Genomic DNA, 17205 nt, shown 5'->3' on the forward strand with positions numbered 1-17205 from the left:
GCCTGTGGTCATAATTGCAGATTCAAATATGTAATAAGAAGAACAAAAAAGCTAATTCTTCATGCCGTTTCTCAGACAGCACAGCTGCATGTCAAAGAGAGAAGCTGATCCTCGTTTATACAACACGCAGCAGAAAAGTTGACCAACCCGAGTGCGTACATGAAGTAGCAAGGACAGTCCCCGGACTCCTCCTGTAACCCACTGCTTCATCAACATGAAATGCATGATCCTTCCTTTTAACAGATTGTTAAACCAGAGGCAAGAAAGCAAAAACCATAGAATCATGCTGATTCAGGCTCTTTGTCTTCTGCATTCTGTCCTACGGTTACATCCTATGGAAGTGCTTATCTTTATGCGCCACAGATGAGCTCATCCATCTAAATAATTTAAAAGAGCCACCTCCAATGCAGCGGATGTGCCCTGCTGCTGTCTGCTTGCCTTGCTGACCCCTCAGCCAGTTTGCCTGTGCTTGTTGGTGCCCTTACTTGCCTGACTTGCTTGGGCACATGGACTTCTTGATGCTCAGTTGAAGGGTATTTCCATATAACTTTTGGCAATTCACCCTGCGACCTGTAAACGATTACAAAGCCCCACTGTCTGCCCTGCCTCCTCACAGCAGAGGAGGTGGGAAGGGCCGTGCACCTCAGCTGTCACAGCATGGCCAAGGACATCATTATGAGTTGCCACCAATTTCTGTTTACATGAGGAGACAGCTATGAGTTGCAGTGCCTGAAAAGCAGACCTGGTGCCTATTCTCCCACCCATACTATGAGAGTGCTACCAGGAAGGCCAGGGGCAGGGCACCTCCTAAATTACCCTGAGATCATCTCGAGGCACCCGTACAGGGCTGCTGTGTGCATGGCATGAAGGGCTAGTCTGCACGATGGCCTTGGAGCACATCTCAAGAGCCTGTTTAAACTTAAGCTGTTGTATGTAAGGGGTTTTTTTTATTTTTTTCAGGGAAAAGCCTACATTAATAACGTCCTAAGTATACATTCTATTCAGCAAGATCTATTTATAATTCTTCAGTCTGTCACTGATTTAACCAGAAAGTCATATGTGCCCAGGAGTGCGTATTATTTGGGATGGAGAGACATCCTTCAGGGCTCATCCCTTGGACTCTCATCTATGAGTATTATTATTTAGATGCTTTATAAAAAGTAAAACAAAAAACAAAAAAGAATGAGGAATCCTTGCACTTTCTCTGTCCTTCAAGGATACCCAATTGGAGTACAAGTAAGCAATGCTTCAACAATATACTATTACTCCCACCAACATAAGCCTTTTTATCCTGTTGGCAGCTAGAAGACCTGCCTGAGATTTGGGATGATGATATAAGGTACCATAAAAACATTTATCAGTGGACATTCACAGTCAGAGCATCGGTTGGATTGGAAGGGACCTCTGGAGGTCATCTAGTCCTACCCTCTGCTCTAGCAGGTCAGCCCGAGCAGGTTGTCCATGACCATGTCCAGTTGGGTTTTGAATATCTCCACAGACGGAGGCTCTACAACCTCTTTCGGCAACTTGTGCCGGTATTTGGTCACCCACACAGTAAAAGAAGTCTTTTCTTATGTTCAGATTGAATTTATTAATTTTTATTTTGTACCCATTGCCTCTCATCCTGTCAGTGGGAACCACTGAGTAGATCTTGGCTCCCTCTGCTTCCTCCCCTCCCACCGGGCACTTACGTTTATGAGATCCCCCCAAGCCCTCTCTTCCCAGGACCAAGCAGTCCCAGCTCTCAGCCTCTCTTCCTGCGAGAGGTGCCCCAGTCACTGCCTCCCAAAAATGTACCATCCAAGCAAACTAGGCTGACGAGGGAGTGACGTGCCCAAAGTCACACACCGTGTGACAGCACAGGGCCTGGCACAGGCCACTCCTGCTGGCCCCCAACTCTTCTCCTAGGCATCTGACGAGGCTGAGTGATGTCAAATCTGTCTTCTGAAGTCAGTAGATTCGTGCTCTTTTGGAGTAGAGTATGAAGAATTGAATTATAACCTCTCTAAGGGATGGTGTCTTGCCAGGGGTTGCCTTCACTGCACGGAGTCATAGAGAAGAAAGGTGGCCTCAAACTTTTAGTATTAAAGGGAACAAGTCTGTCTTCGTTTCCTGTGGTTTTACATGAGATCTGCCCCCGAAGGAACCAGGCTGCATCTGCACAAGCTCCATCTACTTGATTTTCTCATGGTTTTTTTTTCCTTGGACCAGTCTTATACTACTGGCATTAGAATGTGTCTCTACCACCCCTCTCAAAAAGCCATTCCATACATCTGGACCTAGTGTAGGATTTTCTTGTGTCTTTGAGGTGGGATGCATTTTCCATCAGGCACAGCCTTTCTTTGTTGAATGCTGGTATCCAGGAGCAGCCTGGAATAAGGACTAAAATACCCGTTGCAGACACCATTTCAGATAACATGGTGCTGTAACAAACACGAAGCTCTTCGGGGAGCAGGACAGCTTCTGAAGGGGGCATTTTACATGCTAAGTGCCCTTTCTCCAGATGCTTCCAAGTTGAAGGTCATTTTCAATGTGAATCTTACAGGAGCTTTTTCATTAATAAAACTACACAGTTTGACAAAAAAAAAAAAACAACAAAAAAAAGACAAATAATGTAAGAAATGAGAAAGACAATGAAATGCTGTGCAGGCACACACTTGCAGATCTGGGGTAAAAAAAAAAACAAAAAACCCCAATAAAATAAAAATGTCCTTTTTTTTTTGGAAGCTGTCCAAGAGCACAGCACAGGCTCACATGCTGGGAACGGGATCCACGGAGAACGGGCTGCAAGGGGAGCCCCAAAGGCCCTGAGGGAGCTGCAGCCGCCCAGGAGAAAATGACCATTTACGCGGGATTTGCCGGGTGGCGGGCGGGGGAGGGTCCCTGCTGCCAGGGCGGGGAAGCGGCCCAGAAGCCCCGGCGGTGCCCCGGGGCGCCCCACGGAGCGCCCCCGCCCTCTGCCCGCCGCCACCGCAAGGCGAGCGCGGGGCGGGGGCTCGGGGCACCCCCGGCGGGGCGGGGCGGGACGGGACGGGGGGCCCGGGAAGCTCCGCACCGCCGCGGGCCCCTTCCCCGCCCTGGCAACCGTTGCTGAGGAGCAGGGGCGGGGCTGCGGAGCGGGGGGGCGGTGCCAGACTGGCCCCGCCCCGCTCCCCTCGGCGGCCTACAAGCCCCATGGTGCCGCGCGGGGCGGCGGCGCGTGACGCGGCGGGAGCCGGGGGGGAGGGGGGTCCGTGTCTCCTGTGCCGTGTCCCCTTCTTCGGCTCGGCAGACGCCATGTTGGTTTGAGCCGAAGATGACAGGGGCCGGCTGCGGGCGAGGATCGCGCTGACGACCGGCACCTCCGGCTCGCAGCGGGGCGAGGCAGCGCGGCCAACGCGGCTCTCGGGGGACGGGGGGGGCGCCCCTGCCGCGCGGCCGAGAGCGCCCGGAGCCGCCGGAGGACGAGGCGGGGGACGGAGGGCGGGCAGAAGAGGCGGCGGCGGTGATGCGAGCGGAGACCTGAGGCTGTGGGAGGCGGCCGCCGTTGAACGCCCCCCGGCCCCCGCCGAGTGCTGTCGCCGCCGGAGTGCCGCGGGGGAGAGCTTTCCCCTCCGGCTGCCCCTCAGGCAGCCCTCCCCGGCCCGTCTCCCCGCCAGACCCTGTTGAATGCCGCACACCGCCTAGGGGGGGGCCGAAGCCCGGCGTCCTCCCCAGCGGCCCCGGGGCCACCCCGGCCCTCCCGCCTGTCTGCCCCGGCGCCGAGGGCAGGAGCGAGGTCCTGCCTGCGCGCCCGGGTCGCCTGCGCTGACTGAGGAGGTGACTTGGACGCACCATTATCCCGTGAATCATCCCGTCGTCATCTGTCAAGGCTGGGAGAAGAGGGAGAGAGGGGGGGAAAAAGCCCGCACGCAGCTCATGTGGCGGTGTAGTCCTGCCTGGTCTACCTGGCACCGCCGCCGCTGCTTCTCCTGCCGCTGCTGACAGAGGGATCTGCTGCCATCTCTGGTCTCCCGCTGGCTCCTCCGGTGCAGCCCCGGCACCGCTGGCGCCTGGATATTTCTCCTCCTCAGCCGGCCGCCTTCCCCGCTGCACATCGGACACCTCCTTTTCGTAGGGGACGTGGAAGTTGCTGCCTCCGAAACTGACACCGGTTTTGCTTCTTGAAGATCTCCAGCGGGCTGGTTTTGTTTTTTTTTTTTTCCCCCCGAAGTTGATTTTAAGCCATTAGGGTAACATCAAGATGTCCAGCAGCGTTCCAGCTGATATGGTAAGTACTGATATGGTACTTCTTATTTAATGCTGTTAATACTTCTTATTTAATACTGTTATTATGGAATAACGTTTATTTCGGCCTGCTTTGGCAGAGAAGATGGAAAGAAGAGAGGCGTGGGAAGAAAAAAAAAAATTATCTCGGTTGCACATTTAAGGAACAAAAAGCTCCCAGTTAATACTCCCCCCCGCCCCTCGCCCTCCCGCCCCAGATGCTGGTTCTGCTTTGCTTGTTGGTAGCGGAGTGGGAAATCTGCAGCGTCGCCTTCTGTGTAGCAAGGCAAGGGGGGGTGTCTGCTTTCCCTTACCTATGGCAGTTAATATCTGGCTGCTCTTGCTTATTTCGTGTAGCAGTGCTGTTCGGCTCTGCCGAGCATTTTTGGGGGGAAGAGAAATACGACGTAGAGCGTTCAGAATGATTTACTCGAGCTATTTATCTTTTTTTTTTTTTTTTTCTTTCTAAACCGGCTGAAATGTAGTCTCAGCCTTGTTCCTTTTCTTCTCTCAAACTTCGCTTGTTTCTTCCCGACGCTTTGTCTTCCGATGTTCATCTCTTCACTTGCTGCCGGGTCAAGAGTGAGAGAGAAATTCTCATGCACTTACTTACATGGCGAGGTCCTTTGTGCACTAGCTGCAACCTGGACATTTTTCAAGGGCACTCCTAGCACTTCTTATGGCGGAGTGTACTTCAGCATGGGTTGGATACTCGGCTCGGTACATTTAAAGTAGGAAGGTATAGCAGGGCATGAGGAGGGAGGGTGAATCAGGTCAGCCAGGTAATCTTTCCCCATTTGTATATATTTCCAGGAATCACTTAATTGGAAAAAAAACCTTGTGGCTGCTGTTTGATATGTTCGTTCTTTATTCTTACGGCAGAATGTTTTCACGTATCTTCCCACGATTGTTCACGTTTAAAGGTACTTTTTTTTGCAAAAGCAGCAGACTTGTCCATGCTTTTTTTTTTTTCTTTCCGGACGAAGTTCTGTTTTGCGAGTAAAACCTGCCCTGGTAGTGATAACAATAAAACCGAATAGACCTTGTTTCAGCCACCAAGGTAAAACTCATGGTTCTATGTATGACAAATGGGCTGTTGAAATAATGGTGTCCTTTAGTTGCTTACTTTCTGTGTTTCCTTCACAGCTTTTCTACTGCAGTCAAAATGAGTGAATTCTGCCAAAAAAGCAGAAACAGTAAGATATAGAGGATGATCAAACACGGTTTTAAGCTCACTTTTTTTTTTTAACATCCCCTCCCCCCTGCCTTTCTCAAATACTGTAAATAAATTTTACCCCCTGGAAGAAAAGGGTGATGAGGAGACTATTGCCTCTGATTTTAAATCCTTTCAACTATTAATTTTCATATAATTCTTTTTAGGGTCTCTCTGGCTGTTAGAGTACTCTGAACCCCCTCTCACTTGCACGTGTCCGTCTTTCGTTGTATCACAGAAATCCTCTCCTTAGCTGTGGGGGGGTTAGATGCGAATCTCTTAGTGCTGCTTTTTAAATTGCCTGGAGGAGTCACTTGACAGTGACATGAAGCACTCCTCTTCCCTCTCACCCTGGGCTGAGCGCACTGCCACCTCCACGCTGCTTCTAGGTCCTGCCTGGGAATCGTGATGCTGCCACCGGGCTTGTCATGTTTGACCTTTTATACAAAATATACGAATTTTAAGATAGGTAAAATACTGTTTTGTATCTATGAAAACTACTTCCTTCTGTTGTTATGGTGTAATGAGAATACCACTGACAGGGATAGCTAGGCCTGGCGATGCTTTTCCTTCAAATCAGGAAGAAGCTTGTTATACACAGTGATCTTTAAATACTGAGTCATTACAAAAACGTTTAAATGAAGATGTTACCAATGGCGGTAGAATTTAACTGAATAAATAGACGTATTCTGGTCTGTCTTAGGATCGTTGTGATGAGTTTCTGCGTTACGAGCTGCAGCTTCTCTCTGAAATTTTGAAGTGTGTTGTAGAAATTCAAGTTATTAAATACAGTTAATAAATATTGATTTGTAAAAAAGAGCACTCGAAAACTCATTTTGTGTCTCCTTTTCTCACCATCCTCCTTATTTCAAAGGAGCTTGTTCAGGAAAGAAAATGGTATTGTTATTTGATGCTCTTTAAAGAGGAGCACTCACGAGGCTGTCACCTTGTTCATATATGTTTTTGTTTAGTGTAGGATTTTGCAGTTTGCATTTCTCTTATCCACCCACTGTGTAATTTGCATTTACAAAAAATGATTTCCCATTTCTGTAGGAGTTGGCATCAATGTGATGTAGTGTCATATTTACGTAGACTCTATCACAGTAAATCTGCTATAAATTACTTAAGTATTATAATAATTATGCTTCAAACTGTTTATGTCAGATTCATGAACTAACCCTCTCATAATAATAATAAAACTATTATAATTGCTTCTTCTTAAAAAATGTGTTAATTTGTCTTCCTGTCCCACCTTTGAGAAGGTTCTGCTATACATAAATTCATAGTAAATTATCAAATCTTTAGTAAGCTTTGTACTTGTACGTAGGCATAATTTGATCCAGTCTCCTTTTCCCTGACATTTAGTTGACTTCTTTCCTGAACTACAGCAGATTTTACCAGCTAACCATTTCAACATCACTTCTTAAATAATTAACACAGTACTTTATCATTTGCATTCCAATAAATTGGATACTGACACACCGCATTCCGGGTATTGTAAGTTCGTGGTGCATTATTCCTTAGCAATGTGTGCTACTTACACGTGGAATGAAACCTGCTAATATTGACTTGAGTAGTTTCATTAACTTAATTAGGACTAGACATGTATGGGGCAGTGCTTGAAGACTGACCTGCATATCTAGAGCCTAATTTTGTTTAGTTTTTCACACAAGTACTGGCAATTGTGATGGCAACAGGGCGTCTCTGAATATGTTCAATAATTTCATAAAATTTATCAGTTTTGCCATTTGGTAGCAGCTAGAGTTTGACTGTGAATAACAGCAGGGCTGTTTGCAAGTTGTGTTTCTTTTGTAATAATAAAGAGACATGAGGTGGTGTATGGACTTGTGAAGTTAATCACACTTTTTTTTTGAGTGGACCAAATGATAAATGGTTTGGTGTTTAAACACTGTAGCTGACTGTTTTAAAATAAGCTATGGAAATCCTATGCTCAGTCCAGAAGTTATTACTTGATTGAATAATCCCCTTTATTATTTCAGTGGAGTTACCACAAGAATCTGGGAAGTTGCCCCTCTGTGTTCTGTGTGCCTGTGATACTTCTTACAGATATAATTCTTCAGGGATATTGGAAGTTCACAGTAAGGGGTCTGCATGACTGAAAAGTGTTATGGTGTCCGCTGTTACCTGTATCTGTGCGTTTTGTGTAGGTACAAAAAGGCTCTGCCAGCACTTTCTTCCTGGGCAGTTCTTTGCATGCCCTCTAGGATATCAAATTATTTTTCTGTCTGAGTGGTAATTGAAGTGATGCTTGGTGGGGTTTTGTTTGTTTGTTTTGGGGGGGGTGTGTGTGTGTTGGCATTTGATAAACAGCAGAACACTGAAATCTATCAAACAGTTAAAGTTTTAAAATTTTATTATGTACAGCTATTGTATCTATTTGCTGCACCTAAGAGATGTAGGCGGTATGGGAGAGATTATTTTTAAAAAAACAATGTTTGGTGCGAGAAAATTGCAGACATGCAAGAGGATGGAGTCTATGGTCTAAAACACTTATATACATGGACAATGTTAGAAGGGGGCAATAGGTGGAAGAATAACAAATAGAAACCCTGCTTAGGTCATGCCTTGTTAGTGTCAGCATCTTTAGTGGAAATGTGCAGGTGCGTGTTCTTTTTTAGGAAATTCAGCGTAGAATGATGACGAATAGCTTAACAAATATAAGGACTTGCTTTTTTAATCCATATTAGTGGAGGCTAACAGGGGAAAAGGATGGAAGTGTAACTGATGCTACATCAGTAGGGGAATCTTGGCATCCAGGAATAAGGTGCAGGCAGGAGGGACTCAAAGGAGTAGCTGGTTGTGTGGCAGCTGAGTTTTGTTGTCCATTGTTCAGTCTAAATGATTCTTTCATTTAAGAATTGTAAGTGCAATATTATTATAATATGCTTGGAACGTAGAAAGAAAAGACTTTGTTCACTCATAGCTTTTTAATTTATCAGAACAAAATGTAGGAAGTCATGCATCTCTGCTCTGCTATTTTAACTGCTTTTCCTTTTGCCTTCAGTAGATCCTTTTCCTGGTTTTGAAAATTGTTGTATTACTAGTAGCCTTTGTGCATATAGTCATAAGTTGGTCTCTTAAGTATTTTTAATAACAAAGGTATAATTACTTCTGTATTTTTGCAACCCCATGTGGAAAGTTCTAATTTATTACATTCTAAGATAAAAATAGCTTATCAGGTTTTTCTGTACAGACATTTTTTCCTTCTCTTTTTTTTTTTTTTATTTTCACTATTGCTTGCTGATTGTAACAGACAGGAGTATCCTGACCTTTGTCATCCTCAGTGTTTTGTTTTGGGTTTTTTGCTTCTTATTTGGAGAAGGAATTGGTTGGATCTGTGTTAGGGGAGCTTGAAGAAGCTCCTTCCTTGACTCCCTATATATTGAGCCAGCCTTTGTAGCATATTGCAGTGCTGCTTGTAATGAGATGAAGAACCTCCTTCTCTGTTATCTCCAACAGTGGCCGGAGAGAAACTTGTCAAAGCTGATGTTGCTTTGACATATATTATATTTGGGTATACTTATATATATTTGGGTATACTTCAAAATGATTTGTATTTACCATTTCCCCCACTTACCCACGTTTTTTTCTTAAACAGATTAAAAAATGTCTTACTTATTTGTCTAAAAAACAAGAAGAAATATCTTAGTGTGACTGGCATTTTTATGTATGACACTGTAGTGGTAATTCCACAACATCCTAACCATTAAACATATTCTAAAATGATGTTTGCATGTCCTTCATCTCATTTTCTTAGGGGATGAACAGCTGTAACCTGTGGCTGAGATAATGACTGATATTTGTGCTGGGCCTTGGTGCAGTCCTGTACTTCAGATGGAAGTGTAGGCTGGCAGCGTAAACTGTTCCTTCCTTCCTGCCACCCACCCTTGTTGTTGCTGTTACCTGAATTTGTTTCTCTCTACTTTTCTTGTATAACTCCATGAAATACTGAAGGGGATGTGTACTGAAGGACACTTAACTCCTCCCTTGTTGGGAATGCTGGGAAGCCAGCAGTAGCTGCTGACAGGTTCCAGCAGGGCTGAGAGACAAAAAACAAACGCTGAGTATAGGAGTGTAGGAAAATGGTCACCTCTACAGCAGGAACGTTGGGTTCTGCATGTTACAAAATTGCCAGACGTCATCTGTGGGAACTAGACAGCTCAGTCAGGACCTGAATGGGGACAAGTTGCACCTCTCAGATGTGGAATTAGGGACAACTTCAAGTACTGGTAATCTGTATTTCACCTTGGAGCTTGTGACTGCTGTTCGTGCATATCTGAACTTAAATTTTAGATCATTCAAGGCCCATAACTCTCTTCCTTGGCTTGGCTTAAGGCTGTAGTAGGAAATTAGCCTGTCCGAATGTGGTCCTTGCAGCTGACTTGGTAAGCAATACTTTTATGGTACTGTAAACAAAATGACTAAGGGCATGCTTTTCTGTTTTTTAACTGAGAGTTCTTCCTAAGTACAACTTCTGTGACTGTTGAAAACCGTGGTGATGGTATAAGCAGTAAGTGGGATTTACTTGTTTTGTACTTCTGGTCAGTCAGCTTTGTTTCTCAGTAAAAGTCAGAATGTAAACTTCTGGTGATGTCTCTATATATGCTTATGCAATACTGAGCAGAATGGAGAGCTCATTTCTGACTCAGCCAGCGAGCGCCACTCTAGCTTGTGGGAATCCAGAAATATCTGGAATGTGACTAATCATTCTTGTGGTTTTATGTAAAAGAGAGAGTACACCTTATTTTCAGTCTTTTCTGTGTACAGTATTGGATTCACTAACTTGGTTATTTCTCATTCTAACAATGGTGAAAGGCAGAGCTGCTGATCAATACTCTTTTCCATGTTAAATCTGGTTTTGCAGCAATTAATTGAGCCCACTGAAGTGGCAAGCCTTCCCTGCCGCAATTTTGCATGCGTAAATTTTAGCTCACCGTAATTATTAAAGGGATATGACTGAGTGCAGTGCTTTCATTTTAGAAGCTATTGAAAATGAGCAGAATGTCAATGAAAAATTTTAATGTCATTGTTCTCATGTCAAATCTAAACTGAGACCCCAGCTCTTCATCACTTTTAACATAATTTAGAGGTCTGTCTTTTGAAATTCAGCTATTGTTAAAAATTACCCTGTAAATTCTGGTAGAAGGACAGCCTTTAATTTTTGACAGCTTCTGTTACACATATGTTGCAGAACATCTTAAAGCAATGACTGGAACATTTTTCACTTGGTATACCTCCAGACAAATTTAAGTTCACAGATGTACCACTCAGTGTTGCAAGCAATGATAGGGAAGAAATACTGAGGGTAGAAAAGAATGAAGAATCAATACCCTGCAAGAACTGGTTAAAAAAAAAAAATGTTGCTGAGACATCAGTTGAGGTTTCGCAAATAGCGTTATGCATTTAAATACTGTGGGGTTTTTTGTATCCAAAAAGAAATTTGAGGGGGGAGAAAAGTTGCTAACTGCTTTCTAAGGATGTGGAGAAAATTATTTAGGAGGTCTGTTTATTTTTGAGAGCAACACTTAAAGATAAAGTTCAGACCTCCTTTCTTGTAGGTCTGCTGGTCCTCAAAAGTATAGTTCTGCAGAAATACTTAAATGTTGTTGCAGCTGAGTACTCCTACGTATTTGTGGAAATTTGGTGTATTTTGTGGTCACTAACTGGGATTGTGTTTAGCTCCTTGACAGAAGATAAATTTTTGCCACTTGTAAACCATCCACAGTGAAGGCAATCTCCGATTTGTATTGACTCTGCAAGTATGTTGAAATATGATTTTAAAATGTAGCGTATATTTTCCACAAATAGAAACTTTGTGTAAAATGAGGAGTTGGCCGATTACACAATTGTGACACTGCCATCAGAGTCTTGTAGTTTTTTCTACTTTCTGTAAAGAAATTTGAAAATAGCTTCCCAGTGACAGGATTACATTTGTGGGTTTGTTTTGGTTGGGTTTTTTACTTAAAATTATTTGGGAGATTCAGTTTAGAGTTAAATGGAAAGTTTGCGGCAGAGTTTAGCTGAGACTTCATTCCATGACACTGTCGTTATGGAGACAGAAACAAGCAAGAAACTCTTTGAGTTTTGTGTATCCCATATAAACTAAGGAAGTAAAAACAGAGATTCTGCCTAGGAGTTCGGTAGGTTTGTTCTACCAAAAAATGAATCTATGCCATGTGGGATGTAGGTGCCAAAATGGTACTTTGTGTTCAACAGCATGGGGATGCAATCTGGAAATGTTTGTTTTGGTGTCTACCTACCGTGGTGGTTTCAGTTTCTCTTGAGGGCTGGCGCAGGTTACCGTTCAGCCTAATCTAATTTATGTCAATGGCTTGGACCACTGCTGAGGAGCAAAGGTGGTCTTATCCTGGAGTACTTTTCAGCTGCAGCTGAGGACTTGGATTTTAATCGGTGAATCTGTTGTCAGTTTGGATGGGAATGAATGTTTAGGTCCTTTATTTTATTATTTTTTTTTAAGGGTGATCCTGAGCTCTTCTGGAAGCTTTTCTGTTATCTTCATTATGCAATATGCACTGTTTAATGTTGCATAGGAAATTCTCTCAAGCATTTGATAAAACTGTAGTACCCATTTCAAAATAAATACAAGGAAACTAAATGTGTTTTTCTTTCAGAGATTGAAAAGAACGATGATGTTTCATCTAAAAAAAGAATAGTACTTCAAAGTCATATACTGTAGCATTGGTTGGTATCTCCTCAGTGGAGTTATGATATGGTAATGCTTTGTGGTCTGGCAGAGGTCTACATCACTGTAATCTGTTTCTGATACTTAACATATATTCTAGATGGTACTACTTAATCTGTCTCTGGAATTTGACATGTGTTTATTATGGAGAAATAATGGAATAGTGATAAAATAGTGAAGTGCTGTTGTTAGTCAAAAGTCTTTCGTAGCTGGGGGTGTAAATTTAGGATTCTCTTCTTAAAGGTAGATTAGTGCTAATCTAGATATGAATATATGTGGCATATGCTAGTAAGCCTCAGGAAAGTTATTGTAAATTATATTACTATAAAATAATTCTTCTAAAATAGTAGTCCCTTTCAATATTTCTGTTAAGATTAAATACTGTCTAACATTTTTCAGACATACTTATCTTTTATGTACTATAAGAGACAGACTAGAAGCCTTTGTATGCTTTTAAAGCCTGAAATACATAGTTGCAGTATTTTACATTTTTTTTTTTTAATTTTAGAATTCATATTTGTATGGCCAGTAATGTGAACATCAAAATAAACTTAATTCTTGGAAAGGTGATTTGTGGTTGTATTTGAAGCACAATACATTGCTTAGTGCATATTAAATCTGAATATTTATGTCATTTTGCTTGTGAATGAATATACTTCTAATCTGTGCAAATGAGTTACACATCATAACAGCTGTGGGGTACGATAGTGAAAGCTTAGCTCTCACTTCTGATGCTGAGTTATTGATCTGTGATGGAAACAAACTTAATTGGACTTGCACGTTTTAGCAATTTATACTTTGCATACTTCTTATAGCTGTTTTTGGCAATAAATCCCAAACTTTCAGAAAGCTTTATTAAAAGATTTTAAGTGAGAGGAATAAATCCCCATTCACTAACTCCATATAATTCAGTAATAATGAAATTGACATGAAGTCACACACAAGATTAATAACTTCCAATACCCATGTTACAGCACATAAGTTGTGATGAAGATGTATTACTGTATGCTTATAAGAATAATTAAAAAAGCTGCTCTCTGAATAGAGTTATGTGCTCTCTTTTATGAGGACTTCCAAAGTTTTCACTTGCGTTAGTTTTCTGCATTTTAACTGCTGGTCTGCAATGTCCTGTGTTAAGCAGGACTGGTTATGGCGTGGCATCATGTGCACGCTGTAGCTGCCCCCCAGTAGTTGCTCAGCGTGGGTAGTGCTGCGGGTAAATCCCTGCCTGAGGTCGGCCTTGCACTGGGTAGTGTGGTCGGGACACTGGAAGCGGTGTCTTAGCTGTTCTTGTGAACACCTAAGGAGATGTATTGCTTTCCCTGTTACACAAAGGTCATGGTAATATTTCTTGGAGTCATTCTAGTTTGACTATATCTCCAGTCAGGAACTCTGTGTTTGTAAGGTGGGGTTTGTCCAGCATGTTACCTTTGGCCATAAAAATGTATAGGGACTGTTTGACTTAAATATTCAAAGATTTTGTACCAAAATCTGCTGTAATGTGTGTTCTTTGTGCTATGGATTTCCAAGAAAAACTATTTTAAAGATCAGCTTTATAATTTAAAGATGTGGTAAGTATTTTATGTGTGTCAGCTCTTTGCTAGTTCACTTCAAGCTCAAGTGCAAAGGAAGGGAAGCTTTTATCTCAAAAAAAATTTTAAAAGATGCTAGTGAGCATTTCTAGTTGTCTAGACAAAAGACTGGCGTTTTAAGGTACAATATGTCAGATCTGGCACCAACAGAACTGCTTGTTACTGAGAAATTTGACTTTTTCTTGGGGATCACATTTTTATAACTAATGGCAAGATGACTAGGAGCTCTTACTAAAGTGAAACTGCAGCGGTGTTTGAATTCTGCCTCTTGCCAGTACAGTCTCATACGAATCAGGATTTCATGTAAATCTGGAAATGGCAAATTTTTGTTTCAAAATTACCTATGATTAAAATTATTCGGAGGTTTAAAATATCCACTGTAGTGGGTGGAACGCTAGGTAAACTGTGAGCAGGATTGTGATGAGGGCTCCAGTGAAGGTGGCAGTGGGTATTTGCAAAATTATTTTAGCTTGGAGATGGTTCCTTTGAATTGTTTCTTCTCACTAAGAAGGGGGTCCTGTAGATGGTGGTTCAGGGGAAGAGTGTAGGTGCTTGGAATAGGGTAGCAGAGGAGTCTGGTGACGGGCTTTAATGCTTCTTCACTAGCAAAGATCTCAAAAATTGTAATTTTTAAAATTCATTGTAAAAAGGAGGGTTGAAGCACGTGGTTTTGCAATGAACTGTCATCACCTCAGCTGGGGTGATGGGACTCTTTCTCCTACATGACACTTTTTATGGTAATGAAAATGGGCCCTGTGTGCCCATTTCTTCCACTTTGGGGCTAGCCAGGGAAATCCCTATGGAGGGCTACGGTGCAGATGCAGAATGCTTCTTATTCCAGCACTCCGATGCTGGCACTTGATGATGCTAGCATATGTGCTCCTTGCGCTTACTGCAGGAGGTATGTAGGACTGGGAAAGATTTTAATGGGCAATCTATAAAGTTTTGGTGGGGATGGACTCTAGAGCTGCATCTGTATCTTTCCCTCAATTGACCATGAAGAGTGTAAAACCTCTCTGTAAAGAGCCTGGCACTTCTAAGCTGATGTCTTTTTCAATAGAGATTTGTGGCTTTTAACCCAATACAGTTTATCTTGTATTTTTTTGCCACCGTGCGTATGGCATATATACCATGGCACTATTTATGTCATACATGGAAAACTCGCATTAAGAGGCAACTCTTCCACTTGTAAAAATGAAGTACAAAACCAGTCATAAATACCTGACTGTTCAACAATGTTTATCCATCCATCCTGTGGTATAAATGCACAATTGTCTCTTCTACCAGAACCATGTGCTTTCCCCTCTCTCCTTATTCAGCACCATCCTCATTGTTCAGAGACTGGATTGGTGCCTTACCTTCCTGTACTGCTTAAACTTTTCTTGGAAGATAAGTCTTAATTAATCTTGAGCCTTCCTGTGATACTAGTCTCCTTAACAAGTACTAAATAAAAATCCATTTATTTTTTGGCAGATCTGTGAGAGAAGAGGTTATTATTTATAAAAAATTGTGATAATTGTGGAATGTAATTTTGCTTAAATATACTCTTGTACTAGGTGACTGCAGCAGAGTTGCAGGGAATGAAATCTTACAGTTTGAACTGCAGTCAGACAGAAGCAAAATTCAAGGTAGATCAAGATTTTCTTGGATTCTTTTTTTTTAATGATGTTGTATATTTCAGTTAAATTTTGTTGAAATTTCTCTGGCCGGCTCTGCTCTGGTGCATCTTCAGTGCCTGTCAGTCTCGGTTCAGAGTAGTCATATTGCATGACCGTACCAACGTTTCAGTTAAGCTGGTGTGCTCTTTGCTAATGTGGAGGTTTTATTCCGGAGAACTTGTTGTGGACAGCGAGTTAATTAAAATCATGCAAAAGTCAATAAAATACTTTTACATTGATAGGTGCTCCCAAGGACATTTGGAGAAAGGTAGTAACCATATTTGTTAACACGTTGTGAAAAGCAGCTTTTGAGGCTAATGCTTTAGGGGAAGCTGGTTTTCATACCAACTTTGTTGTAGGGCTGTGTTAGTATTTCTTTGAATTTTTATTATTTATTGAGAGTCACATGATTTTGCTGAAGTGTTTCTGTTGATCTTTCAAAGAAACTGAAATTCTGAGCACTTCATTATCAAATATTGCCTTAATATAGCTGTCAATTGTCATGTTCCTACTTTTCAAATAGCATGCTATCAGTTTAAACCTGAATCCACAGCAGTTCCTGATGTTCAAGGATGTGGGGATTTAGTTTTATTCTTAAATTATCTCCCTCAAATTCTGTATTTATTTTTTTTAGGAAATGAAAGGTGGGAAAGACAGCTTGCCCTATCCGTAGAGCACAGAATGATTATCAGTCAGTGCCTTTATCTGCAAATGTGCTGCTTGGTAAATTCAAACAGCTTAAAAAAAAAATGCCAGCACCAAAGTGAATAATTCAGAGTGCTGACTAGTGCCAGATAAGGCAGAGTGAAGGTAAATAGTTTCCTGCCTTTTATAGTTGATTCTGCTGCTGCATATCGGTTCTGACTTTCATGCTTAAATAAGTGTCCTAGGTTATGAATTTTATTTATAATGAGCATGTGGTTAGGAGGTGATTTTGTTCCCCTTTGTTGTTCTCTTCTGAAAAAAAAACAAACAACCCAACCCCAACCTTTTTGTTTTGTCTTGTAGTTCTTGGCATGTAGAATTGACGACCAGAGGGAAAGAAAATTGGTGTAGTTAGTGCCTCTATTAGTTTTGAAGTTTTTTTCTTTTAGTAGACGTTTTGCAGGAGATGGAAGATAGAGAATTATACTTCAATAAACACAGCATTTTCTGCAGTCTTTTGTATCACATAATAGTTTTTCTTGTAAAATCAGATTGCAACATGTTCCAAAAAATGGGATACAGTTTTTAGGAAGAACCATAGTTCTTTGTTGTGGGAGTTTGACATTTCCTATGCGAAAATCACTTATTCAGAATCTTAAAATACGGCAGTCTTCTATTTTTGTTCTGTCTTTAACTTTGGGGTAAAGCCAACAGTTGTTTTGTGGTGCTCTGTTGGAAGCTGTATTGGCTAACTCTAGAGTGTCTGTGAAGCTGTTGGGATAGGGAAGAGAAGTCTTTTGAATTATTTCAAAATAGTTCTTGCTGGGTTTCTGGAAAAGATGGCATTCACTTTGTATTGTAGGCATTTTGGACTGCTGTAGCAGTTTGTAGGATGGATGGTGGTAGCAGCTGAAAGGAGTACAGGGAGAAGCCAAGTCATCATTACACAACCATCTAGTGACAAAGGTACAGGCACTGAACATAGAGCAGCATCAAAGCCTTCAGGCTTATTTATGGACAGTAATTTGCCATACAAGCATAATGGGCAGCAAGAAACAGTCAAGGAGTCATCATAATTTTCTCTTACCATGCGTAGGTTTTGTACTTTTAGTGATTTTTATAAACTCC

At 42.1% G+C, this 17205-nt stretch overlaps 1 protein-coding gene across 1 annotated transcript in view; it reads left to right on the forward strand.

The window, feature by feature from the left end:
- The first annotated feature begins 3239 nt into the window (after positions 1-3239).
- Positions 3240-17205, forward strand: part of UBL3 (ubiquitin like 3) — a 62098-nt gene continuing 48132 nt past the window's right edge. Inside the window, exon 1 of the mRNA XM_068423874.1 lies at positions 3240-4249. Within this exon, the coding sequence (XP_068279975.1) occupies positions 4223-4249 (27 nt within the window). The 5' untranslated portion in view covers positions 3240-4222. The remainder of the gene's footprint in view (positions 4250-17205) is intronic.

The sequence above is a fragment of the Nyctibius grandis genome, chromosome 2 (assembly GCF_013368605.1).
Source record: "Nyctibius grandis isolate bNycGra1 chromosome 2, bNycGra1.pri, whole genome shotgun sequence".
Lineage (NCBI taxonomy): Eukaryota > Metazoa > Chordata > Aves > Nyctibiiformes > Nyctibiidae > Nyctibius > Nyctibius grandis.